Here is a 26008-nt window from a genome sequence, read left to right as displayed (position 1 = left end):
TACTGTCTTTACTTCAGCCCTCACATAGCTTCCCCGAGATGACTGAAACCGGTTCCTCTCTCCCCGTCTTTCCGTTACTCTATGGTTCAGCTTAACCACCAGGTCAATAAACGCAGCACAATCCTCCGGTGGATCCACTACCTGGGACACTATGTCCTTCAGTTCCTCACAAAGGCCTTGATAGAAAAGTGACGTCCGTTTCTCAATGGGCCAGTGGGTCTCAGATATCAGCCGATTAAAGGTAGCTATGTACACCAATAGATCCTGTTTGCCCTGCCGCAGTTTCAGGAGCTCTGCATCGCTTGCCTGCATAAATGCGTGTTTCGCGAACAGACCCCGCATCAATTCCTTGAACGCGGTGTAATTATATAACACACGGTCATCGCTTTCAACCAAGGGAATTGCCCATTGGGCCGCATTGCCAGCCAGATATGAGAGCGCGAATGCGACTTTGGCAGAGTTGTCGGGAAACGCACTCGGTCTACACATAAAGTGCAGTTGGCACTGATTCACAAACATCCCGAATTTATCACTATCCCCAGTAAACCTTTCCGGGGGAGCCAAAGGGACTGCCACAGGAGTTGTCACAGTAACAGCTATAGGATGACTCCCGCCCGCCGTACTTTTTCCTGCTCCGCCCCCATACTGGAAGGTAGCAGGTTGAATAACAGGACCTGTCACTCTGGGGGGGAGTGTCTGTTCTCTGGCCCTCACCGCTACTAACTCTTGTTTCAGACCTACATTTTCCTGTTGTAACTCCTGGACCTGTGCCTGTAGAGTGTGTACTGCCCCCATAATATCCTGCAACGTGAGGGCCCCTGTACCCCCAGTCTCATCCATACTAGTCCGGGCAGTGCTATTTATCGTGGGCTTGAAATTCTGTTGGATTCCAACCAGCCCGAGCACTGCAGGAACGTAGCAAACACCAATCCCCTTTCCCTGACCACTGACCACTCACAGGATGACCACTATGAGTAGGGCAATGACCCTGAAAAGAGGGTGGTTTAATGAGACACCAAGTCTACCACCCTTGTGAGTCACTAGGACACTGCTTCCTTCTTCCTTCACGCTTCTGCACCTGTAGGGAAGACAACTTTTCATGTAAACATTGTCCACAGGGCAGGTCCCGGTCCCTTATGACCACGCCCCGACATACACATAAACAAACCCTCTTACCGGTTATTTGCGCAGGCTTTGCTTCGTGAAGGCACTCGTAAACACTTAATGCATGAGCGCTGGAACGCTAATAAATGGCAGTGTTCATAAACAGAACGGGAGAACTTTAGCTGTGTCCTTCGTGAAAAGGGGAAAAAAGGATTTAACAAGTTCCATAAAAAAAAACCTTCGGAAATATGAGGAGCGAAAGGGAACCGGGACGTTTCTTGGCCGGAAGCGGAATCCCCAAACAATCCCAGCGATAGTGGAAACCTTCGCGGAGTGACCCAAAACGTCACTACCGCGAATAACGACGTGAACAGGCGTCTAACTAAGCGCGCTGTACACAACTCCGTTAACTAACGAACGGTGGCAAAAGCCTTCACACACCGCGTAACCCGTCAACAAGGGAAAGGAACGGGATCCCCCGGACACCCACCTCCACAACCGCTGGGAAAGAAGGCACAGGGAATATAGGGGAAACACCAACCCGGGACCTACGCTAATGTGCACAAAAAGGGAACCAGGATGGGAGAAGGAAACAGACAAAAAGGGGCAAGGCAACAGGGTTTCTTCTCACGAGCCCGTGAGAAGACCAGACAAAAAGAGTATCGATCAGCAGTTTAGCGTTCTCGACAGCAGCCAGCAACCGGAATCCAAAATAGGCGTTTTCAAGCAACGAGTAAAGGTAGGACTACCCTTTTATCCTACAGGTCATTGATCATGTGATGCCTGGGCATGGTCACTAAAAAAGGACTAGCTGCTCTAAACCCTAACAGGACGCACATTTTTAGCAACCAATAATGCTGCTGTCACTCATTATCCGAGACCGCAACTTTGGCATATCGGGTATATTGGTTGAAAATTTATACAAAATACTGAATGTAAAGAACCTGAGGTCTGATCTCATATTGTGGTCTGCGCTTCAAGAAGAATTGTTTTGCACAGCCAAAATTGACTTTTCCCTTTACTGTTTTGCTCTGCACAGTTTATCTCTGGACAATTACTGTATTGTATTTATTGGCTCCAATGTATATTTAATTAAAATGCATTCAATACAAGTCCTACATGTTAAAAAGCATTTCTTTTGCACCGGTTTCCTAGGGCCATAGAAAGTATGTCCGCCATGCTGAGTAGTGCACTACAGATGAGCATTTAATGTATACGGAGCCCTCAAGAAGGGCTAATGCCTCACACCGCTTCTAACCAGTGTGCTGTACACCTGCTCAGGTTGTAATCTATCTCTTATGTAGCCTTGAAAAAGTCGTATGTTCTAAAATACAGAGACGACGAAGCATGTGTTGGCATTTGGGCTTTGGAACAGTCACACAATAAGAGATTAAAGAAGGATGAAGACAACAAACTAAAAAAGATTGAAGACCCGCATTAATTTTGGGTCAAGATTTTAATTTCACAATAACTTACTGTATTACTGTTACATTATACTATTGTCGTGTGCTAGGGAACTCTATGTATACTTTAGTATATGTGTATGTACTTTGTGGGCTCTGGAGATCTGCCCTAGGACTTCTCTGCTTCCGCCTAGGGACTTTTTTCTGTTCAACTGCCTCTAATTAACTGTCTTGATAGAAAACTACCAGTAGAGGTCAGTAAAATACCAGAATTGCTTTCTGCTGAGGGACTTTCTCTTTTTTATTCTTCTGGCAACTGCCTCTATTTCACTTTTTTGATAGATAATGACCAGCAGAGGACAGTAAAATACCAGAATCACTTTAGCATTCTCCAGATTCCTGTCCATTGAAATTGTCCCATGGGCGCCGGCAGACAATAATTTTTTCAAATCTTGTATTTTCAGTGATATGACCACCGAAGGCCCTGATTTTGTATTAGAAACAAAGCTTTGAATTATACCATTTCCCTCTGAAAGGAAATATTTCCTAAACATGAAAAACCTGTTTTGGGGTTGTGTGTTCCCATACCCTGCATGCCACGCAGTTTGGTGCTTACTTTCCCTCCATGTTAAAGAACAGTAGATGTTTTAGCACTCAGACTAATGAGCTGCATGGCTAAATTCATATAACGTCCTGAAGGCGAGACCGATTGCATTGCAAATGCTTGTTTTTATCTCTATTTCCAACCCTGATTGTTGAGGCTACCAACAAATTAACATTCCCTTATCAGAAATACAACCTTAGAAAAAAACTCTACACATATCTTTGTTCTCATCCCATCAAAGCTTTTGATTGTAAACAACAAAAAACTGTTCTAGGAACTTTGGCAATGCTTCTTTCGAAATAAATTGTCCTGCACGCCCGAATCATTAATCTGTGTGTAGTTCAAATCAAACCGGTACCTTAATAAAAGAAGCGATGCTCACTAGATACAATGATCATAATAGGTACATTTTATGTTATTTGTTAAACTTACAACCATTAGCTGTATCTTCAGCTGCCTATGGGTGAGATAAAGATCTGATTGTCAGGCACAGTGAGAGTGAGGCAAAGAAGGGTGGAGCATATGAGGGGGGCAACTCTGATTCATAGAAGCATCATTTCTTCCATCTATGCAAAAAAGTGCAGAGTAGAGTAGTAATTTTGTATAAAAAGTTCAGAAAACTGTGACGGAGAGGAAAGCCAAGTGTGTTCATACCATTCATCTGATTTCTCTGGCCAAGAATTGTTTTATTGTTTTGGGTTGTTCTCATTTCCCATCCTCTTCCTCCAACCCCCACACACCTCGGGAAACAAAATACCAGAACATACAGAAATATAGTTAAGAATCTTTTGCTAAATATGGACACAAACTTTATGGTTGGCCTAGTTTGGGACCTTTGGAGAGGTCATGGATCAACGTATTACAGTATATTCAATGGACTCCCTTTATCGTCATCCCCAAACACGGCTGAGCCTTCTGCTTAATGTCCTATTCCAAGGACAGTGCCAGGAAAACAATAGAAATGATGAGACTGTGGTGGCTTCACGTAAATCCTATTATATTGTGCGGGTCATTCTGCATTTTTGTGCAGATTTGCGTAGTCTTTGGGCATCCAGCGCAATGTGTGGTACTTGACATTCAGCCATCCACCCCAGTTGTACTCAGGTGACAGGAGCTTGGTGGGCTTTGTGTGCAGCAGGTAATGATTGAGATGACTCTCCTCCTGATAGACTGCCTCAATCCCTTTCTCTTTGTCCCTCCGGATGCCCTCATGGCAGGCCCTTGCAAGCTTTAAGATCTCAGAGACTGTTCCAGCAAAGGCGGCTGCGTGGTAGTAGTAGTCGCTCTTGCTGGGATCAACAAAGGCAGCAGATGCAGGATTGGTTTCAAATGTATGTATGAACTTGGGCCAGAGATAGTGTATGGAGTGGACCTGGGCCACTAAGTCACTCAAAGTTTCAACCCCGTAGATAGATGTGAACTCTTCGTCCACGTCCATGCAGAAGAGAAAGTTAACCTGAAGCTTAGCACGTGGGACCACCAACTCAGCAATATCTCTCATGCGCATCATGCTAATGTCTTGCCAGCGGGCATGTTTCTTGACTTTAATCACCTCCATAGACCTGTTGGGCAGCAAGTAGATTTTGGGAACCAGGGAGGGGTCGTCTACCATCACATAGTAGACGACAGGATATCCTGGCATGAAGTAAAGCTCTGCAGTTTCCAGAAAGTGCCCAAGATATCTTTGGATGTACCTGGATAGGAGAGATAAGGATAATAATTAATTGAGGGATAACCAGCAAAGGTGACAGAGAGAGAAAAATGTGGCAAGACAGGAGATAGTGTAAATTTGAGTCAGGTGCACAGCTTTGAGTTTTACAAATGATTCTACTCCTTTCAAGGTGCTCCGTAGGTGGCGGCCAACGTCCCTGGGTGCCAAGTTTATCGATCAACACGTGTCTTTAATGAGGCTTTAAAGGCATCCCTATGGGCACACTGTTTTTCCTCAGTACGAAATGAGGATTCCAAACATCATTTCCTTTAAAAATTATTTCATTATTTATTCCGTCTTTATTTCCATTCTTTCTTGTTTCTCACATTTTATCATTTCATGGTTATACATGTGTTTGTACAAGCGACAATGTTATTTTTGACTCCACAGCACAAAGTTCCATTAAGTTTGCATGAAGTGTGGTCACTGCACTGCCAGTACATCACGTGCCATCAGCTACATGCTTGACCCGACCATCTGTGTTGTAACCCATGACATTGTCTATGGATGTTCAAGGTTAAGGTGAAATGCACTGTGGGAGACTACAATCCACAAAGCTCACCTGAAGAAACAGTTAAGTCAACCAGTACCCGGGTACTAGGTAAGAGCCCATTGTTTAAGCAGTCTTCCAACCATGATTCAACTAACAAACACAATTCATGTACAATCAAAGCCAAGAATGCAGGTGGAAGACTCATACTGGCCCTGCATTCCCGTGGCTGTTCCTCACACCAATCCTGAAATGGGAATACTATCCCACACTTAGAGTTCAAGAAGATTTACTATTGCCAGTGTTGGCTAGGAATGGGTGTGTTATTTACCACATCTGGTAAATACTATCACTGTGGGTGTGATAAAATTCTCCTAGTCATCATTTTGGAGGGAAAAAGGAGGCATAACTTGCAGAAACATTTTTACAACATTGATTGCCTCAAGTCCTTCCTTTTTCCAGGACTTTTCCCTGGTAAATTTCAACAGTTTCTTTATTGGAAAAATCTTTCACGTGAAAATAGTGGCGGTACGATAATTATCACCTAGCTCAGAATTTTGATCCCTTTAGCATGTCCTTCAAGAAGATTCGTAGTATCACGAACAGGCCATCATCATGGGTTTGGAGTTTTTTAGCTGTCCAGAAGGGAGGTGCTGCTAAAGGACTAAAGTGCTGTGTGACGTCCTTGTAGTATCCAGACCAGGGTTCTCCAAATAGTAGCTCGTGAGCTACTGGTAGCTCTCCTGCTGCCTGTGAGTAGCTTTCCTGTGGGCAGCTTTGTGAGCTAAATTAGAAGCTTTTGCTTGGTTGAATGAATATGTTATAAAAAATATTTTTATTGATAAAGCAGTAGGCTTCACAAATCATTCTGCAGTGGTATAATGAGATTATAACACGTTTATTCGCCTTGGTGCCACCCAACCCCATTTGTCACATAGTCCAGACTTATAGGTTAGGCGCTTCTATGGCCAATCGATTCGATTTGTAAAGTACACCTAGTTTTCTTTTACCATACGAGTAACCATTTGCATGTCCCATAAGCTGTAACCCCTTTAGGCTCTCCAATTGCCCGGTTGAATTAATATATGTATGCCAAAATTGAAAAGCAGGTATTTCGAGATGAAAATGTGTGTATTTCTGAACTCATAAGTTGATGTTTGGAGAAAAATGGTTGACTTTCCAAAATATATTTGCAACTTATATTTGAGTGATAGAAGTCAAACTGTGTTGGGAGACTTATTTCAATATTATGAAGTAGGTGCTATCAGCATTGCAGCTATGGCTGTTGTTATGTGTTACACATGGAGAGTCACTCTACATTGACAAAGCTTTTTTTTACATCATTTCTAATAATTGTGCCTGATGCACTGATGTGATCACTGCTGGTAATCTTGAATACGGTTTCCATAGTGTAATATTGTCTCAGGTGGTTACTAATACACCTCAAATAATATTAGTAGCTTCAAAGTATTTTTATTGAAAATAAGAAACTCATATTTGAGAAAAACTTAGACTCCTTATCCAGATACACCAAGAACAGCTTTCACTATAGTGGTGAGCTTATGGGGTCCAGAGTGTACTAATGACTTGGACTGTGGCTTTAATTTGCCCTTTTCAAAACATATCTTAGATAGTGAACTTCCCTCAAAACCACCTAACCAGCGAAGGTAGCCCTGTAATCCACCAGAGAGTTTCAGTCAAGCGTTGCCAGTATGAATACCCACTGGATTCTGCCAATCCTTACTGTTCAGTTTCTTGTTACAACTGATCTCTCAGGTGTTGAAGGATGCTTAGACTATAAACTCAAACAACCTTGTGTGGCATGTGCTCTAATAGTCTCACTTCTTCCTCCTTTTCCATAGGAAGAGGATCATTCCAGGAATTCTCGCTCCCTACCTTATTATATCCGTGTTTCATGGCGCTCCTAATAATGTCCGTATACAGACAACCTACTATTAAACTCAGTTTTTGCTAAGGATTTAGCCCTTTATGCTGTATCGTCAGTCCTTGCCTTTCCAGCAAACAAAACACTTGTTTTAGATTTTTGGGTATAAGCAGGTAGCAAGTTGAACAAAAGCAGATAAAGCCCATGTAGTGCTGTACATGGATCTTACAGTAGATGATTCCATGTGTGTGGACCATGCAGGATAGTGTTAATCTCTTAACCATTTTCACGACCTTCTTGACGGCATACGAGAATGCAGTGCTAAGTGGACGGAGACCCTCAGAAAAAAGGACAATCTGCTGCTATCTTTATTGGCCTGGTCAATAATGAGCCTTCCAAAAATGCTTTATTATTTTAGGTCTTGAGTTATTTTTTTAATATCTTATTTTAATTTATTCTTGGGGTGAGCAGCATAAAAACCCCACGCAGACTATATGTTTTGCATGGATTGAGGAAGATGGACTCTAGAGAGGTGATGACGGGCCCTCCCTGCAGGTTGGAACTTGAGGGCGCGGGTCTGGATGAGGACGGGAGAGAGAGCGGGAGGAGTCAACTTCCCTTCCTGAATAGGATATGTGGTATTGGGCAGCAATGGGCAGTTGAGAAATGCTACTTTTTCAGACTTTCACTGAGATTTTTTCATGTTTGAAATTTCCCTTAAATGTGCCTCAGTTCTAAAATTTCTTTCATTTGCTTTCAACGTTAGTTTATGTCAGGGCAATTTTATCTTTATCTGCAGATACATTTTGAGATTTGTTTTCTATTCACCTCTAATAGAGTGGTCTTAAATGTTGCGACTTACCACCATTTCTAAAGATCTTCAATCATGTAGTAGTCAAACCTTGATTTACGTTTGTCATACAGTGTCCTTTGCAGTTCTTCTGCTATTGTGTGTACGGCTTTTGATCACATCTCTACCCAATGTCAGTTACTTCCTTCACAGTTCTTTAAGTATCTTGAACTGAGGCATTTTGTTTCAGTGAAACCAAAGCACAATCTCAGCAGCAAAATCTGCCCCTTGATTTCTTTGTTTGGTACCAATTAGCCATATATCAGAGTGTTAAGCTTCATATAAAGTAATGGTGCAGAGTTCAATCGATACCCATCAACTTAAAGCTCTGTCGTCAATTCCGCGATACAGTAATATAGGATCGCCATAGCTACTAGCAAGAAGGCACAATATTATGAATCTATATTTGATTTTTAATATATTCCTTAAAAAATTGCTAAAAGAGTCATTGGATCCACTAGATCTGATTGGCACCAGTAGGGCAACCAAGTATATAATCCATGTGTATTTCTCTAGGCAAAATAATAATTGGAACGATGCACTGCTGCCTTCTTTCCATTATGGATGCCAGATTCATTATTGCTAAACATTGAAAATCATATTGTTTTTGTCAGGTTGCGGGAGGTTCTCTACGCCTTCCATATGGAATATCAAGTGGTGGAACATCCCCTTGTTAGAAGGATGCCCATGTCTTGCGTGAGATTGTGGGTAAGGTGACCATGAGGAAGGTAGGCGAATGGGAGGTCTTGGACTGGTGGCTTGTGTGTTTACACATGACAATAACTCATCCACATTAGAAAGGAGTAGCAGACTTCTACTGTGAGAGGAGGGATGGGTTTTTTTGAGGCAAGAGTTCTAATTCATAGTTCATATCTGTGTACAATCCAAGGGTTAATAGTTTGAATGAGAGAACTAACAGAATGCAAAAGGAAAAGTTACTTTCTTTTGACTGTCGTTTTTTAAAAAAGGTTTGGGAAACGTAGAATAATTCCTGGCTGTAATGCCAGTCCTTGGAAAACACACACATTTTTGTGAACATTTCCAATAAATTAAAATGTTTTATCTTTCAAGTTTTTAGAGCGTTTTTTTTTAAAGAGTGGCTTCAAACAAGACAAAGCAAGCTTGCACCAAGAACTCTCAGGAAAAATGTAACACTGATTCTTTCATTTTCCCTCTAATGTGACATGGTTGTACTTTGGTTTGGAGAGGTCAGCCTCAAGATATTTTCGACCAGTTTCTTTAGTTCAGTAACATTCCACCTGGAGAACAACAACGACCGCAACACCACCACCCTGCTGGACAACCTCGCAAACCTGGGACTCAAGCAGCTGGTCACCACCCCCACCCACTACGCCGGACACACACTCGACCCCGTCTTCTCATCCAGCAAGGACATCGCCTTCAGCCACGCCACCGGACTCCACTGGACGGACCACAGCTGCGTCCACTTCAGCTTCAGAAGGACCACGATCCACCACCACCAGCAACAGGTTGCACGCAGAAGCTGGAACAAGATCACAGCCGACCAGCTCGCGACCTCCCTGAGCATGAACCCTCCCACCAGCGCAACAAACCCAAGCCAGGCGGCCACCAACCTCGCGAAGTGGATCAGCAACTGCGCAGACGACCTCGCCCCTCTGAAGACCCCGCCTAGCAGACCCGGTAGCAAGAAAGCCCCATGGTTCACCGACGAACCCAAGAGCTCCAAGAAGAACTGCCGAGCCCTCGAGAGAACATGGCGCAGAGACCCAACACCGGACAACATGACAGCCCTCAAGCTCGCCACCCGAAAACACCACCAACTCATCCGCACCACCAAGAAAACCGCATTCAAGGAACGACTGGACAACAACACACACAACAGCAAGGAACTCTTCAACATCTTTAAAGAGCTCTCCAACCCCAACGCCGGAAACAACGACATCACCCCTTCGCAAGGCCTCTGCAACTCCCTCGCCTCCTACTTCCACAACAAGATCGCGGACATACACAACAGCTTCAGCACTCAACCAACACACGCCACGAACCACGGCCCCCCACCACCACCCTCCGTGCCTGGACCCCAATCAGCACCAAAGACACCGTCCGCACGATGAACTCCATCCACTCCGGATCTCCTACTGACCCCTGCCCTCACCACGTCTTCAACAAGGCTGACGCTGTCATCGCACCCCACCTGCGGGACATCATCAACACCTCCTTTGACACCGCTACCTTCCCAGAGAGCTGGAAGCACGCCGAACTCAGCGCTCTACTAAAGAAGCCATCAGCCGACCCCACCGACCTCAAGAACTACCGCCCCATCTCGCTGCTCCCGTTTTCTGCTAAAGTCATCGAGAAGACCGTCAACAAGCAGCTGGCCGCCTTCCTCGAGACGAACGGATCCCTCGACCTCTCGCAGTTTGGCTTCCGGGCCAACCACAGCACAGAGACCGCCCTGATCGCAGCCACCGATGACATCCGAGCACTGCTTGACAACGGAGAAACAGCTGCCCTCATCCTCCTAGACCTCTCCGCGGCCTTCGACACTGTCTGCCACCGTACACTAGTGCAGCGACTCAGCAACGTCGGAATCCAGGAGAAGGCACTGGAGTGGATCATCTCCTTCCTCGCCGGAAGGACACAGAGAGTCCGCCTCCCCCCGTTCAGATCTGAAGCCACCGAAGTCATCTGCGGCGTTCTTCAAGGCTCCTCGCTCAGTCCAACCCTCTTTAACGTCTACATGAGCCCCCTCGCAGACATCGCACGCCAGCACAACCTCAACATCATCTCCTACGCCGACGACACCCAGCTGATTCTCTCCCTCACCAACGACCCCGCCACCGCCAGAGCCAACCTTCACGAAGGGATGAAAGAGGTAGCCGAATGGATGAAGAACAGCCGCCTGAAACTGAACTCGGACAAGACGGAAGTCCTCATCCTGGGATCCCCACCCTCCGCCTGGGATGACTCCTGGTGGCCCCCCGCCCTAGGCAGCGCACCCAAACCAACAGACCACGCACGCAACCTGGGCTTCATCCTGGACTCCTCCCTCTCCATGACCAGACAAGTCAACGCCGTCTCCTTGTCGTGCTTCAACATCCTGCGCATGCTACGTAAGATCTTCCGATGGATCCCCACTGAGACCATGAAGACGGTCACCCAGGCCCTCGTCACCAGCCGTCTTGACTACGGAACCTCCCTCTACGCTGGAACCACCGCCAAACTCCAGAAGAGACTCCAGCGGATCCAGAACGCCTCAGCACGACGCATCCTGGACATCCCCCGTCGCAGCCACATCTCCGGACACCTGAGAGACCTGCACTGGCTCCCGGTCAACAAGAGAATCACCTTCCGACTCCTCACCCACGCACACAAAGCCCTACACAACCAAGGCCCAGGATACCTCAACAGCCGCCTCAACTTCTACGCTCCCAAACGCCAACTTCGATCGACCGGCCACGCCCTCGCCGCCGTCCCCCGCATCCGAAGAGCCACCACAGGGGACGGTCCTTCTCCTACCTCGCCGCCAAGACATGGAACTCCCTCCCGACCCACCTCCGCCTGACCCAGGACCACCTCGCCTTCAGGAAGCAACTCAAGACCTGGCTGTTCGAGCAGTAGCGGACCCCCCTCCCCCAGCGCCTTGAGACCCTCTGGGTGAGTAGTGCGCTAAATAAATGCTTTGATTGATTGATTGATTGATTGATTAACATATAGGCAATATATATGTGTAACTACATTGCAAGCGACTACTCTGGAGTGAAAACATCAGCAGTCTCTACATTGGCAGTACATTTAAAGCTCAGGTATATTCTACGCCATAAGGGGTTATGGAAACGATTCCCGGACCTCCTGGCTCAGATAGGACTTTCAAAAGGTATCCCCTGAGTGACAAATAAAAAACAGATTTTCCTGCTGGGTTCTCAGACTGCTGTGCTAGGCTTGCAACTACATTGAGGTCCGCTCGACAACAGTGAACCCTGGTTAAGGAACCGTAAACTCATGGCGAGTTTCATCGCCAGTGCTGCAAACCATTACAAGATTCATGGGCCTGTTTAAGACCTTTCTGTGGGGTTGCAAACCCAGAACCACAGGCCACTAAGACTCAACACATGCCTGTGAATTTTGCTTTGGTTAATGCTCCAAGGCCAAGAAGATTTCAGAACATACAATACGATCCAGAAACCCTACAAGGAATTAAGAAGGATAAACTGGGCCTGGCCAGTGGGGGTTGGGCGCACAGCCTTCACTGTGCAAGCCCAAATGCCGTGTGTCTTGGAGATTGGCCGCCCCTGACAAGTTGAGCTCTGGTGGGCTCACACGTCAAATTCAATGGTAATGGCCTTATCCTTGATGTGACAGATTACAACTGTCTTAGAAGCCTTAATTTGTTGTACAAATAAGATTACACGAGATTACCCTTAACTCTATGAAAGAAATACCAGGGATTGCATTGTGTATGGCAAATGCCAATATGATTCATCATGCAGTTACATGTTTAGTTTTCTGCTGGCATGTCGAGCTGAGTGCAGTGCAGGGATTTCAGCGTTCATGCAGATCTGACACCAGAAAGGTCAAAATGTTTTTTTTTTGCTAATAGCATTAATTGTCAGATTTAGACAAAAGTAGAGATACCAGAATTGTGATAAATGTATAAATTGTACATGCCCCTGGCTGTTGATCACATGGGATGCTTGCTATTTATGACAAGCTGTAGTTGCAAAACTCTAAAGGCAATGTGAAATAGTGGTCAGTCACAGGGTAGGTGTACACAGGCCAGGCCGGAGGCAGTCCAGGCAGTCACCTTTTGCTGGATCATGCAAAACAGGTGGGAGACTACAACATGATAAGGAGACATAATCATTCATCACCTACTACATAAATCCCCACAACCACCACAGAAACACTCTTACCTTTCAATTTAAATACCACAATTGCTGGGAAATTATGGTTAACGTTGGTCAAAGCACCTTGAAAAACCTCTTAAATCCACTGTAAAAACTACATTCAAAGATCAGTTTTGTTTACAAAATAAAACCAAAAAACACCCTGAAATTCTCCAATTATGGTCAACTAAGCAAACCACAACTCACACACCTTCCATGCTAACCATAACTCACATACCACAGCACAATATTTCTAACAATAACTAAGAGGACTTTTTTCACATGTTTAAATTACCAGCTCATACACTAAGAGATCATGCAGCATCCACATGCATTTCATTGATGATGGTTTGGTAAGATATCATGTTATGTCACTAATGAGATCACTTATGTCCTTTGTGAGGTCATCTGTTCATCCTGATGTAGAAACTCTCTATGCATTGGGTGGGATGTATTGACTCCTGATGTAGTCCCTTGCAATAGATTTGCATGCATCCTCTGAAATTCCTCTGATAAGTAGAGAGCAATAGATTGGTTTAGGTCCTAGAAATTTCACTTATTGAGGATTTGTCAAGGATGTCTCCCACCTCATTGAGAATTACATAACTCGACAAGTAAGTCCTCCATTTTGTTTTCATATATTAGCAGACCCCTTCTACTCTTTACTGCCCGGATTACCGAGAACTCTTAAATGTCCTGAGTGTAGAAGTCATTCTTAGACCGAATGAAAAGAATTTGTATGGAAATTAAGTGAAGATCCCAGGAAACTGAAGAGATATTTAGCTGTTTGAAAGAAATCCATGTCTTGATGAGGTGTTCAGCAACTCGTGCATAGCTACAGAAGATCTCATGTCTCAGATAAACTAGCACACACAATGGCAGGGCAATTGCTGGACACTCTCTGCACAGATTGTAAGGTGAAGGGCAGTACCTTACATTGGTATTTCAAAGAAAACATCTGCAACTGTGATGCACTGGTATATGGAACTAGGTGTCTCAAAGGTCAGAAGAGACCATGAAATCTCTCTATTTGAGAAAGCGGTCAATAAACTGTAAGATCCCTATTTATTTTTTTCGACACTGTACTGGTTTAATAACCGAGATCTAAAATGAGTCACTACTTTTCCTTGATCTTGCATGCAAATTTCCTGTATCATACGCTTCATCTGTTGTGATGGAAACCCAGTGATGGTATGTGTGCTGAAACCTGAATTAATTACTGGAGCCCAGAAGAACCACGGTTTTAAACAATCCTGCTTCTAATACTATGTCTCTACACATTCTAGAAGAACAGTAAACTGGAGATCATGCTGGACTGGGTTCTGGAGGCAACTCTATGGATTTTGTGGCAAATGAGATTGTTTCCTGACCTCTCCCTCTTCCTTGGGTATGCCCTCTGAACAGGCTGCTTTCCATATTGGGAATGGTCTTCACACACCTGGGAAGTATTCCAAGAGTTATGAATATTGAAAGGGCCTCATGTTGGACAAATATGACTGAGCCTCAATGGAGAGTGGTAGCTGAGTAAATAATTTGAGAGTACAGAAATGTGGAGCATTCCAACACTGTGGTGAATCACTTTTAGGTAAGTGGCTAAGTGCCTTGGTCTAAGTTTATTCTGGGGTGGATTAAAAAATTGTGCAGTGATTTTAGATTTGGGAGCTGTGAAGGAATGTCTACAAACTCCTAGCGAGGATCATATAGCACACTTATTCCTGCCGCCTGCCTGCCCAACTCGCATTGTAACGGATTGGTGCACCTATTCCAAGTGCACCAGTTCCACCCACCTGCCTGCAGTTCTGGCCAAACCACCTACCCATGCAACTGACATTGCTGTGTACCGGTCCTCACCAAATACATGTGCAACTGATCCAAATGCATACTTTTGCACTTGACCCTCAGGGTCTGTCTACTGTCCTGGCCCCAAACACCCACCTGTGCACCTCAAGAGGTGTTTAAAACTAGCAGTACTGCAACACTTACATGTCCACTGCAAAGACAGACAATCCGATGACTGTCCCCCGTGCCCGATAGAACTCGTCTTCTTGCGTCCGGTTAAAGTTCCCATGCCATACAATGGGGGCGCCCCAGGAAGACACACTAGGCTCATTTGGGAAGCAGCTGCCAAAGAAGCAAGTGAGAAAGAATGAGAAAAGCAAGAGTCAGAATTATGCTAAATTACTGTAGTGTTATCACAGTATGAAGCTTGGAGTCTGTAGTGGTATTAAATTGTGAGATCACAAACCTGTAATGATCTTACAAACAGGTCAAGAGAGTAAAAGAACAAACTATGAACTTGTTGCTCAAGAGATTCTTTTTCATACACTTTTTATTGACTTTCATAAAGTGCAGTCTAAACCTGCGGTCAACACCGTCATAGTAAAATGTATGAATATCCCACCTTTCCAGGTGCCAAATCTCACATCAAACCACCACATCCTGCCACACCTCCCAGAGGCGTATCCTCCCTGCGGACACCTGGGGCTCAGACAGTTGCATGTCCCTGTCTAGGGGCCATGTACTCTGCTCGCAGGGTGCTAGTTCAGTCCCTCTAAACCTTGCCCAAGCCCATCAGACCTTCTAGTGCGCCTCATCCCTGGTGGTCCAGTGGGAGAGCCTTGCTCTTCTGCTGGTCTGCTCTACAAGCCTTCTGTAGCCTTTGCCTGTCTGTGTGTGCCTTGTTTTTGTGCCTTTTCTGTTGCCCTTTTTCCCTCTGTACCCGTTTTCTCTTTATGCCTTTATTGTACCTTGTTTTCTCTTTTTTCCTTTGTGCCTTTCTTGTGTCTTTTTTCCCTTTCTCTGCCTCCTTTTTCACAGCCCGGTTTTCCGCTTCGCTCCCATCACTGCTGCCCCCACGGCCCCTACCCCCACTGTGTCTTCCCGCCTCCCCGCTGCTCTCCACCCCCCCTGACCTACTTAATGGTAGCCGCTGCGTGACAGGGTGAGCAAGACCTGTGATCTCCTGGTCAAAGAAACTGTTCTCCCCTCACCCAGTTCCACCATTGCACCACTGCCCCCAGCACCCTCTGCCTTCTATGTAAAGTGTTCGAGGCCCTCCTCCACCCGCAAGCTCCTGCCTGCGCCTCGTCCCTGTTGGTCCAGTGGGAGAGCCTTGCTCTTCTGCTGGTTCGTTCTGCTAGCCTTCTGTAGCTTTTGCCTGTCTGTGCGTGTCTGGTTTTTGTACCTTTTCTGTTGCCTTTTGTCCCTCTGTGCCTTTTTTAGGTCGAGCCTAGACAGCGCATGCGCTATCTGGAAGACCTCTTGTAGTCTACAGGACTTATGTCCTGCCTACTGCCTTTTCATTGCTTAAATGCATTGTCCCTCTTCTTTGCTGCTTCCTAATTGGTTCGAGCAGTGATACCTCACATCCATTTTTCATAGAACAGCACCGACCAACTACAGCTACCTTCCACTTGAAATCTTAATCTGTTTTCCAGGAGTACTCTTTTGCCTGTTTTCTGCGCGCCACAACTTAAGCTGCAGCCACTTTACTTTATGCCTGTTGTGGTTAGTGCAATCGGATTTTGTTTTATTAACAAACCTATTGAATGGGGGAGGGGCATGGCTGTTTCTGTGCATTCCTCCTGCTGCTGTGAGGTGGAATGGGCAAAGCAACAGCTCTGCTGCTGCTGGACACGCTGCTCACAGCTTATTGGTTCATCCATCCAGTTTGGGGACGTGTTCTGCTTGAGATGTGCCTTTAGATCGCTGTTCTCCAAGCTGCTCCTTTTGAAAATTTGCAGGAGGTAATCTCTTACATTTTTGTAGATAAGGACCTTTTTTTTCCACTGTCTACCCGATCCATGCCAATTGACTTAGGAAACTGAGGGGCATATTAGCAAGGGCAATATCGCCGCTTTAGTCGGACTTTTTCCTGCTACAGCGGCAATATTTTTATCGCCCTATTAGCAAGCTGTCGCTAACAGCAGTTAGCGACAGCTTATAGGCGATAGCTACAGGTTTGGGGCTCGCTTTGCATGTCAGCGATATTCATTGCTAATGACATACAAAGTGGGCGTACCCAACCTGTTAGCAACTGAAAGCAGTCACTAACACTGCTATTGCCTATTAGCAAGGCAGGCGAAGCGATTAAAAAATTTGTGCTAAGCGTGAATATCGCCAGAACCTAACGCCTGCTCAGACCAGGACTTAACCTGTATATCCAATGGGAGGTTGATATTCAGGTTAAGTTCCCATTCGCGATAATGCCTGAATATCGCTTGATTTCGAGCGTTATTCACACATTGAGCCGCTATCGCCGAGTATTTTATCGCTTTAGAGATGAATGTTGCTAATAGCATGTTATCTCAGCGATAATATCCGGCGATATGCGTCGATAAAAAAATGCGCTAAGCGCATTTAGCAATAATTATCGCTATTTGTTGATAATATGCCCCTGGATTCCCTGGAGTGCCAGGCTGTGGGTGCAAAGTGGGGCCCCGTGTAAAGGGTGGCCTTGCACTGCTCAGCGACTTCTTCCGTGGTCCTTTTAGTTATATGCTGCTTGTCTTGTTGGGGTATTGTTGGTTAAAGAGACTCCTGTTTACTTGTACACACTGGTCTCAAGAACATTTTAGAGTTAACAAATGCCGATGTATTAATATTCAATGTTTTATAGCTAGCTATGCCTGCTTTGAAGAGATGACGCGTTATAGTGTCCATGCTGTTGTAGTAATCGTTATGTAAAACGCAACGTCATGGTGTTATTTATGTAAGTTTATGTAACGCTGCGCAGTCATTGCTGTCTCATTCATTCCCGCTGACTGGCTTAGTAACCAGGACGCAGCCTGTGATCTTAAGCACCGGCTTCTTGCTGTTCAGTGTTTCTGGTGCAAAAGGTTCTTTTTGAAATGTATACATTTAAATGGTAGAAAGCTGTGCAAAGGTTGGGCCCTCCTGCTTTTAGGGAGGGTGCTGGGTCATGGTAAAAGACTCAAGTAAAAGGGAGAAATTTGTTTTTCCTAGGTGGACAGTTTCCTCCCCCTCTGAGGGGGAGACCCTGGCTGGAGGGTGCAGCGCCTTTCCCATGGCACGTGATCAGGGTCACAGCATGTGGCAGAGGGCTTCCAGTCACATTACACCGACGCCCCCAATTTCAGGATGCAGGGCTGTCTCTGGAATGTGTTTTCTTACTTCTCAGCTTCCTCTAAGCTAAGTTTCACAGGCGGGGGCTCTCCAAATAGAGCACTAAAGGCCCCTCTACTGGTTTTCACACTTTGAGGGTGGAGGAGGGACCGCATTTGAATACTGTGACACTGTCACTGCATACAAGTTCTGCACCACATCCCCCCTCCACCCAAATTCAGCACTCAAGGACATTATCCACGCATTTCGGTCGCTTTGGAATGTGCATGTTTCACCTTTCTGTTAATAAACAGGTGTGCTATCAAGTTGTAGTACAAATTTGAAACCTTTTAAGTGGTTCATTCAAAGGAATAACCCGAGCTGGGGCCTGCCAATTGTAGGGGTGGGCGGAATTTGCGTAATCGTGTTACGCAAATCTCAGCGAAACGTAAAAAATCTCAGCGAACACGCTGAAATTCTGCGAACACACGGAATTGCTTGTTCGAGATGCTTTTTTACTGTTCGCAATCGCGGTTTGCGTGCTCGGGGGAAATATCTTGCAAACATGCATTTAAGAACGCGAACAAGCAAAACATTTCACGGAACTCAGAATTTTGGGGAACGCGAAATTACCCAAATTCAGCAAATTCGGCGAGCGGAACGGAATTTACCGCTCAGGCCTAGCCAATTGTTAGAGTTTCAAACTTTCAATCAGTTTAGCTGAACTAACTGTACTGGGGAAAATTCACCTTTCTCAGAAGATGCAACACCAGGTTTGAGAGGCCATCTGGCTCTGGAGAACAAGTAAGGCCATGACCCCAAGTCTAAGCACAAAAGCTAAACCACTGTGGTGAAGGTGGCCCCTTACACTGGTGTCACTGTACAGTATATACCCGTAATATTTTGCTCCAAATCTTTAGGGGATGTCCCGGCACTCTTATGTGAACGTGGAGTCGCATGCTTTATCAAGCACGTAAATACATAGGGGCCCATAAAACACAATTCCTTATTATTGTAATATGTTCTGGGGTGACGACGAGACACACTTTCTACATAAAAAAATTTCAGTCGGCTGGAAAAAGTGAGTCCCTCTGTGGTGCAACGAGGCCGAAGCTTTTATTTGCTCCTGTTTGTACTTCAGCTGACGAGTAGAATTTGCCCTTTCTTCCGGTTATAAATTTGTGAGGTAAATAATATATAATTTTCTGACATGAAGTAGGGGACTTGTATGATACAATCTAAAATAATGTTAAGAACTCTTTTGATGGATAAGTTAACATTTTCAACCTAATTACCTGCAACAGAAGTAAGTATATGAGGTAAGTATTTTAGAAAACTGTCAAACCCGGTAAGGCGGCAAGTTGAATTTAAACAGTCTTGACACTTTATTGGAGAAAGCGATGTACTTGTTGAGTTTATTTTGACATGCAGGTGACTCCTGCGGTGGAGACGCTGCTCCATTCACATTTGTTCTTTTTGTGCTTCATTAAAATTCCAGATGCATTCAGATTACTCCAGGAGTAAATGCGTGCATGAGCAGTGCTTTAAATGGAAAAAGAAAAGTGCCGGTATTCACCAAGGGCCTCATTTATGAAAAGTGACGCATCGCTGCGTGATAACAGCGATGCGTCACTTTTCAATACGCCCTCATTGCGATAGAAATGGTGCATCATATTTACAGTATGACGCATCAAGTCGCAAGGAGTTACAGATATGTCAGTATTTCTGACGTATCTGTAGGCGCAAAAATGACGCATTGCTAAAGTATGTCACAAAAGTGACGCAACTCCAGCAATGGGTCGGTTACACATGGGCAAGTCCCATGTTAAATGTGCCTGCGTCAGTCTTACGCCTGCCATTAGGGGGTTGTGAGGTCAGTGCCACAGTTCAAACAGCTTCCTTACTTGTATCACAGGCTCTCCCCTACTCCTCTCGCTGACACGTCATGTGGAGCTTCAGCCCGGACTGCTAGCTGCAGCTGGGCTCTCCTCGCGGCTCAGGCAACAAGCCGCTCAATCTCCCAACAACCCACTTGGGATTTTCACGCTTTTGCACAGAGAATGAAACAGGCAACTCACTGGAGTAAAACCCCAGTAATACAAGGACCATGAGGCCATGTTCATGGCCACACCCACTGAGGCGGGGGTTTCTGTTTACAAAGGTGTGCTGGGAAGAAGGACCTGGTTTCATTCACAGCAAGTCCTTACCCTTTTGAAGAAGTGCTGCCTAGCACGAAACGCGTCAGGGCTGGACATTATTCACATGAGGCAGCAAGCTGTTATATATATATATATATATTACCTACTGGTGGTCGCCAGTAGGTAGTTATAGTTAGGACCTACTTTCCATAGGAAATCCACAACATTCCATTTGGAATAACTTTGGCGCCAGTGGACGAATCCTCGCGGATTTTACCAAGAAAATGGCCTGCTTGGCTCCGCTCCTTCCCTGAAAGTTTGAGGGTGATTCGTCAAGAGGGGGCTGAGAAAAAAGGGGGGTCCGAAAACGTGTTTTCACCATGTATTTTTCCATAGGGACCTTTACCCAGGGCTACAGTCTGAACGGCTGAACGGAATTACACCAAATTTGGCAGAGAGGTAGAGTTTGGTTCGCAGATTGTGCTTTTTGTTAAATGGTGTAAATCCATTCAGCACTTTCTGAGAAAATTAAAAGTAAAATCATAGCTATAACTAGAGACGAAATACAGCACATGTACGGAAATCCGTACAATTGCGAGCACGAGCTGCGTGCTGATTGGCTGTCAACTGTGCGTCAACACTCCAGGAAGTGTTGGCAGCCATCTTGTTCGTCGCTAGAAGCGAGTCACAAGAAAACAGTAAAACAAAGGTGAGAAATAAGGAAAGGGGGCAGGGCAGAAACATCCTGACCCTCTAGGCTTGCTCAGGGGGTCGTACATGGATCTTTAGGCTCAATTTTTATATTTTTTAAATAAAAAATTGAGGGGGGGGTACGCGTATGGTACACGTAGGCGGTGGAAAAGGAAAACATTTTATTCATTAGGTCCCGGGGGGGGGGTAAATTCCGGGGGCAATTTTGTTCCATAATGGGGGGCTTGTAAGGTGCCCCTAGCACCGGGGAATGCCACCTCTCTGTGGATTTATTTTGAAGTATGCCGGGGGTTTCGGTCCTCTTCCCCTCAGTCTCGGGGACCGTCACCCCTATGAGCCTTTTAAAAAAAACATTTTTTTTTTAAAAGTGTGTTTTCAGCTCTCCCTCTCTCTCTCTCTCCCCGTACATGTCGCAGGGACCGCCACCTTCCTGGGGCAGTATTATGTAAAATGACCTTCCAGCCCCTGGTCTGTGGACTCCCCGTGGTTTTTTAATGTTGGGAGGTGGTCGCGCAGCCCCCTTACTGGAACCCTTGATGGTCCTGGGGTCCACCATCTCCCAAGGCTCTTGCAGTGTCTTGGGGTGCATACTTCCGGAACACTGCTGTTTGCTATGGTAGGGCGGTACAGTCGCCGCTCCCACTTTACCATAGCAAACCGCTTTCTTATTTGAAAAAGAGAGCAAGTTAATCTGCTCTCTCTTTCAAGTAAGAAAGAAGATTGTTTTTCGTCAGAGAGAGCAGCATGTATGCTGCTGTCTGTGTTAAAGCAATGTGGGCTGTCGAAGGACATGGGGAGCCATCTGGGATCGTGGGGGCATTGGGGCTAAAAAAAAAAAAAAAAAGTTATTTTTAAGAACTAACTTTACTGGTCAAAAAAAGAGCTATATTTCTATGATAGTATGTAAAACTTTCCGGTTTTTTTGTGCACCAGTTGTACTCTCTACGCATGCGCAGCCTAGTTTCCAAGCCCACGTTTTTATCTTTTTCTTCAAGTTCGCCAAGCAAACCTCTCCTCATTTCAGGTATTAAATTTGCCGCTTTCTTTTCCCGGGCCGTGTGTGTCATCCGCTGCTATACTTTTGTAATATATTAATAAACATATTGTATCTATATTTATTTGAAATGTTGAGGCGCGTGTTCGTCAACACAAAGACATTATTAAGATTATGCATTTATCATGCGTGGTAAATGCATACTAGTTGTAAAAGCATGTGTGGTAAAGCCATATGCGAGCTAATGGCTTCGTGGTGACGATCACGCGTGGTTATGACCACGTTGTAATGGCTGTTTCCCCCCAGGACACTGCAGGAACCGTGTCTGGGCAATATAGAAATCTTTGTGGGGTGATTGTTTCTGTGGTTTGAGGGGCGTCATTGAGGCCCACACACTTAATTTTGTAGGGAGGTAGGTTTGCATGGGAAATTGTCGCAAGAGGTTTGTAAATGTGGTACACATTGTTTCGTATTAGTTTGATTTCTTTACCATGGTTTTTATTTTTATTTTTTAATTTTTATTTAAATTTTTTTATTGAACAAGGCAGTAGGAATTTCAGACAATTTACAAGAGATAAAACTGGAATAAAAACAGAGGATTAGAAGGGAAAGACCCGGTTATAAAAACTTACAAAATCCTTGTGCAAAAAAAAGCAATTTTCAGTGAACAATATCACTGCATAAAAGTGCAAAAACTGCAATAAAGTGCAACTGCCAAAGGAGATATAATCCAATAAAGTAAAATTTTAAAGTGCTTAGTGCAATAAGGTGCGAAAACAGCTATTATAAAGCAGCAATATTACAAAAAAAGTGCAAAAAGTTCACATTCCCCTCTCCCTCCTTATCATCTTCCTTTCAACAATTCCAGATTCTCAAAATATTTCCAATTTCTTTCAAATCTTGCAATGGCTCCCACCCTACCTGCATAAGCTCTTTCAAAATTACATGTTCTTCTCATTTTATTGAACCATTGTAACTGTGATGGAATCACCACGGATTTCCAATTTTGAGGGATTAAAGACCGTGCAACTACACAAGAAATAAAAATAAATACTTCTTCTGTTTTGTCAAACCTGCTCCTCTCTTTACATGTGCCAAACTTGGCCACCTCTGCTTCCGGCAAAAATACTTTCCCAGTTGCCAACTCCATATCTGCGAATATCCCCTTCCAAAAAGATTCCAACTTCGGGCAGGAGAAGAAGATATGGCACCATCCTCCCTGACCCATAGCTTTGCATCTAAAACACTTATTCACAACTTCCGGGAACATTCTCTCCAAGGCCTCCGGGGTATAATACGCAAACCAATGTGATAAAAAAGACATTCGTTTGTAATTAGCCGCCCGAAGTTCTTTATTGCCCAGGTGGCACAAATGCTCCCAATCCTTATCTGTAAGAACACACTGCGTCGAGAGGCTTATTTTCTCTAGATGACTATCAATTACAGGAGAAGAACTAGCGAAGTAGAGCTTTTTACACCAAAATCCTATACCTTTATTTTTATCCCCGTACAAGGCTGATATCAAGGCAGTAGGAGAGATGAACAGGCCACCAATCTCTTTTCTAATAAAATAGACCATTTGTAAATACTCTAAAAACATAAGTTGCCTGGAATTATTCATTCTGACTAAAATCTCCTGCCAGCTAATTACCTTATTTTGTACAGACAGATGTCTTAATTCCCTAAACCCGGAAAGTTCCCAATCTTTCAGATGATTCAAGGATATCTTAAGACCCATTTTGGCACATTCAGACAAGCTTAAATAGATAGAGCCATCAGAGCCAAGTTTTTTAAAAAGGAGCAGTAATCTCACTGTATACACTTTTAGCGCCTTATATCTTAATTTTTTAGGGAGCTTAGCAGTTTTTAAAAAGATAGGAATTTGAGAACCTGCTTCCTGTATCATTTTTTCTAGAAAGAAATTATCTCTTGTCTGTCTAGTCCTTAATAATCCTGCCACAATATCAAAAAAGGCTGCTTCATAATATGTCTTAAAATGGGGGAGAGCCAAACCACCTTGATCAACCGCCAGTTGGACCACCGAAAGCTTAACTCTTGAGGCCTTTTTGTTCCAGATAAAACCTCTCAACATGGATTCGAGTTCATTGAAAAAAGCAATATTAACTTTAATTGGAATATTGCTAAACAAAAATATAAGCAATGGCAATACATTAATTTTGACTAGTGACACTCTACCAATCAATGACAATGGGAGCAAACACCATTGATCTAGCAGATTCCTTATTTTATTCTTCATTTTACTATAGTTCAAGGCAAAGAGTTTTTCATACTCTCCGGTCACGTAAATACCCAAGTATCTAATCGGCTCCCTTTTTAGGTCGAGCAGAGTCTGCTCGAGACCTATTGCTGCCCGTTTCTGGGAAGGTAGACATGAGTCAGACGCGCGCTTTCCCAGTCTCAGTTTTGACCGCGGGAGCGCGCCTCTGAGACGCGCTTGCGCAGACGCACACACAGCCCCTTCTTTCGCCTGGCTTGCATGCAAACACGGCGCAGCACACACACACACACCCAGCCCCCACCCCCTGCACACACACACACACCCAGACACGCACACACACAGACACGCACGCATACACCCGCCGCAGCCCACTACCCCTCCTGCACACACACACTCCCCGCATCCCCCCTTACAACTAAACCCCACTCACCGCATCGCCGCCACTCCTGACTTCGGCAGCCACCACGGGGCTCTCCCTCAGGCATGGGAGCCCTGCCTGCGTCACCAATGGTGCTCTCTGGCACTCCGTGGATGCGGGCTTCACGTAGAAGGCGGATGTCCCGCCCCACGACCGGCTTCACGCTGCCGAACTTCCGGTTGGCGTTCTGCTGTCGTGAGCGCGCTCGCTTCACAAGGGCGCACCCTCTTAAGCTTCGGCTGAAAGGCATGTGTTTAATACCCTTTGCCTCCCATCCGCACAAACAGACCGATGCGCTAAAGGCCAATAAACTAGATTTATTAAGATGTACTTGCATTTTCTTTAATTCGACAGAATCTAGCCTATGAGCTCCTCATTTACATGAAGTACGAGCGCCGGATTTTATTCAACTGGAAAACTGTTATGGCAGCGGGTTTCAGTGGACATAAATCAAATGCAATAATGTTGTTGCAGTTTTGTCCTGCTTGAGCGGACTTTGAAGCAGAGTTAAAAGTATTATGCCTCACAAACTGCACTGCCTGGCAGTAGCTGCGCCTCCTACATTTGAGTGACAGGTTTGCGAAATTACGTGATATTCCCCTTGATATGGAGGAGTCAGGTTGGGCAAAGCACTGTGGATGAAGGAAATCGACTCATGAGTGAGGCTTTGTTATTGTTTATTGCTGAACATAAACGTTTGAAAAAATTTCCAAAACATATCATTCTGTGACGAACTCTGGACCGGTATTAGCTACTATAGAATTTAACACAAGTTAGTGCACCCGGAACCAATCCAGTGTGATACGCCGGTTACCAGGACGTGCTGGAGGTCTCATGAACCTTGTAGATGGATCTGGAAATCTGCACAGAGATGGACCATTGACAAAGGTGAGTGTTGGTTGCATTACCATAACTCCAATATTGACGGCTCTGGCTTGTCTAGCGATATTTGTGCATGAGTCTATTGGAGTCACAATGGGAGGAGGGCAGGCGCATCATCCAAATAAGGGGAGTTAGCATGTCGATGAACCCACTGTTGAGAAGGTAAAGGTTTATGAATAATTAGTGTTTCACCTATAATCGTTATTGCTATACTCATGTGAAGGGCATATGTGCACGTGCCCAAGGGATTCCCTCATCATCCTAAGAAAAGCTTAAGAAAGTTACAGATGTATTTCTATTGTAAATGCCCAAAATTTTATCACAGGGCCTCTTTGGTCAAATTAAAACACAATATAAGAAAGAGCAAAAAACACACTCTCTCTCTCTCTCTCTCTCTCTCTCTCTCTCTCTTCTCCCCTCCCTCTCTCTCTCTCTCTCCTCCCCTCACTCTCTCTCTCCCTCCTCCCCTCCCTCTCTCTCACTCTCTCCTCCCTCCCTCTCTCTCTCTCTCTCTCTCCTCCCCTCTCTCTCTCTCTCCTCCCCTCCCTCTCTCTTTATCTCTCTCTCTCTCCTCCTCTCTCTCTCTCTCTCTCTCCTCCCCTCCCTCTCTTTCTCTCTCTCCTCCCCTACCCCCCAGCACAGAATAC

General features: G+C 45.0%; 1 protein-coding gene across 2 annotated transcripts in view; it reads right to left on the bottom strand.

Moving 5' to 3' along the window:
* Positions 1-2004: 2004 nt before the first annotated feature.
* The window catches only part of LOC147717782 (N-acetyllactosaminide alpha-1,3-galactosyltransferase-like), a 176245-nt gene continuing 152241 nt past the window's right edge, over positions 2005-26008 (bottom strand). For both annotated transcript variants that reach the window (XM_086924566.1, XM_086924567.1), the window contains exons 3-4: positions 14899-15036; positions 2005-4805 (exon numbers count right to left, since the gene is read on the bottom strand). In XM_086924566.1, the coding sequence (XP_086780692.1) occupies positions 4121-4805; positions 14899-15036 (823 nt within the window). In that variant the 3' untranslated portion in view covers positions 2005-4120. The remainder of the gene's footprint in view (positions 4806-14898; positions 15037-26008) is intronic.

This window comes from Lissotriton vulgaris, chromosome 5, assembly GCF_964263255.1.
Source record: "Lissotriton vulgaris chromosome 5, aLisVul1.2, whole genome shotgun sequence".
In the NCBI taxonomy this organism is placed as follows: Eukaryota; Metazoa; Chordata; class Amphibia; order Caudata; family Salamandridae; genus Lissotriton; species Lissotriton vulgaris.
The sequence above is the reverse complement of the archived record's forward strand: the minus strand, read 5'-3'. Positions and strand labels throughout refer to the sequence as shown.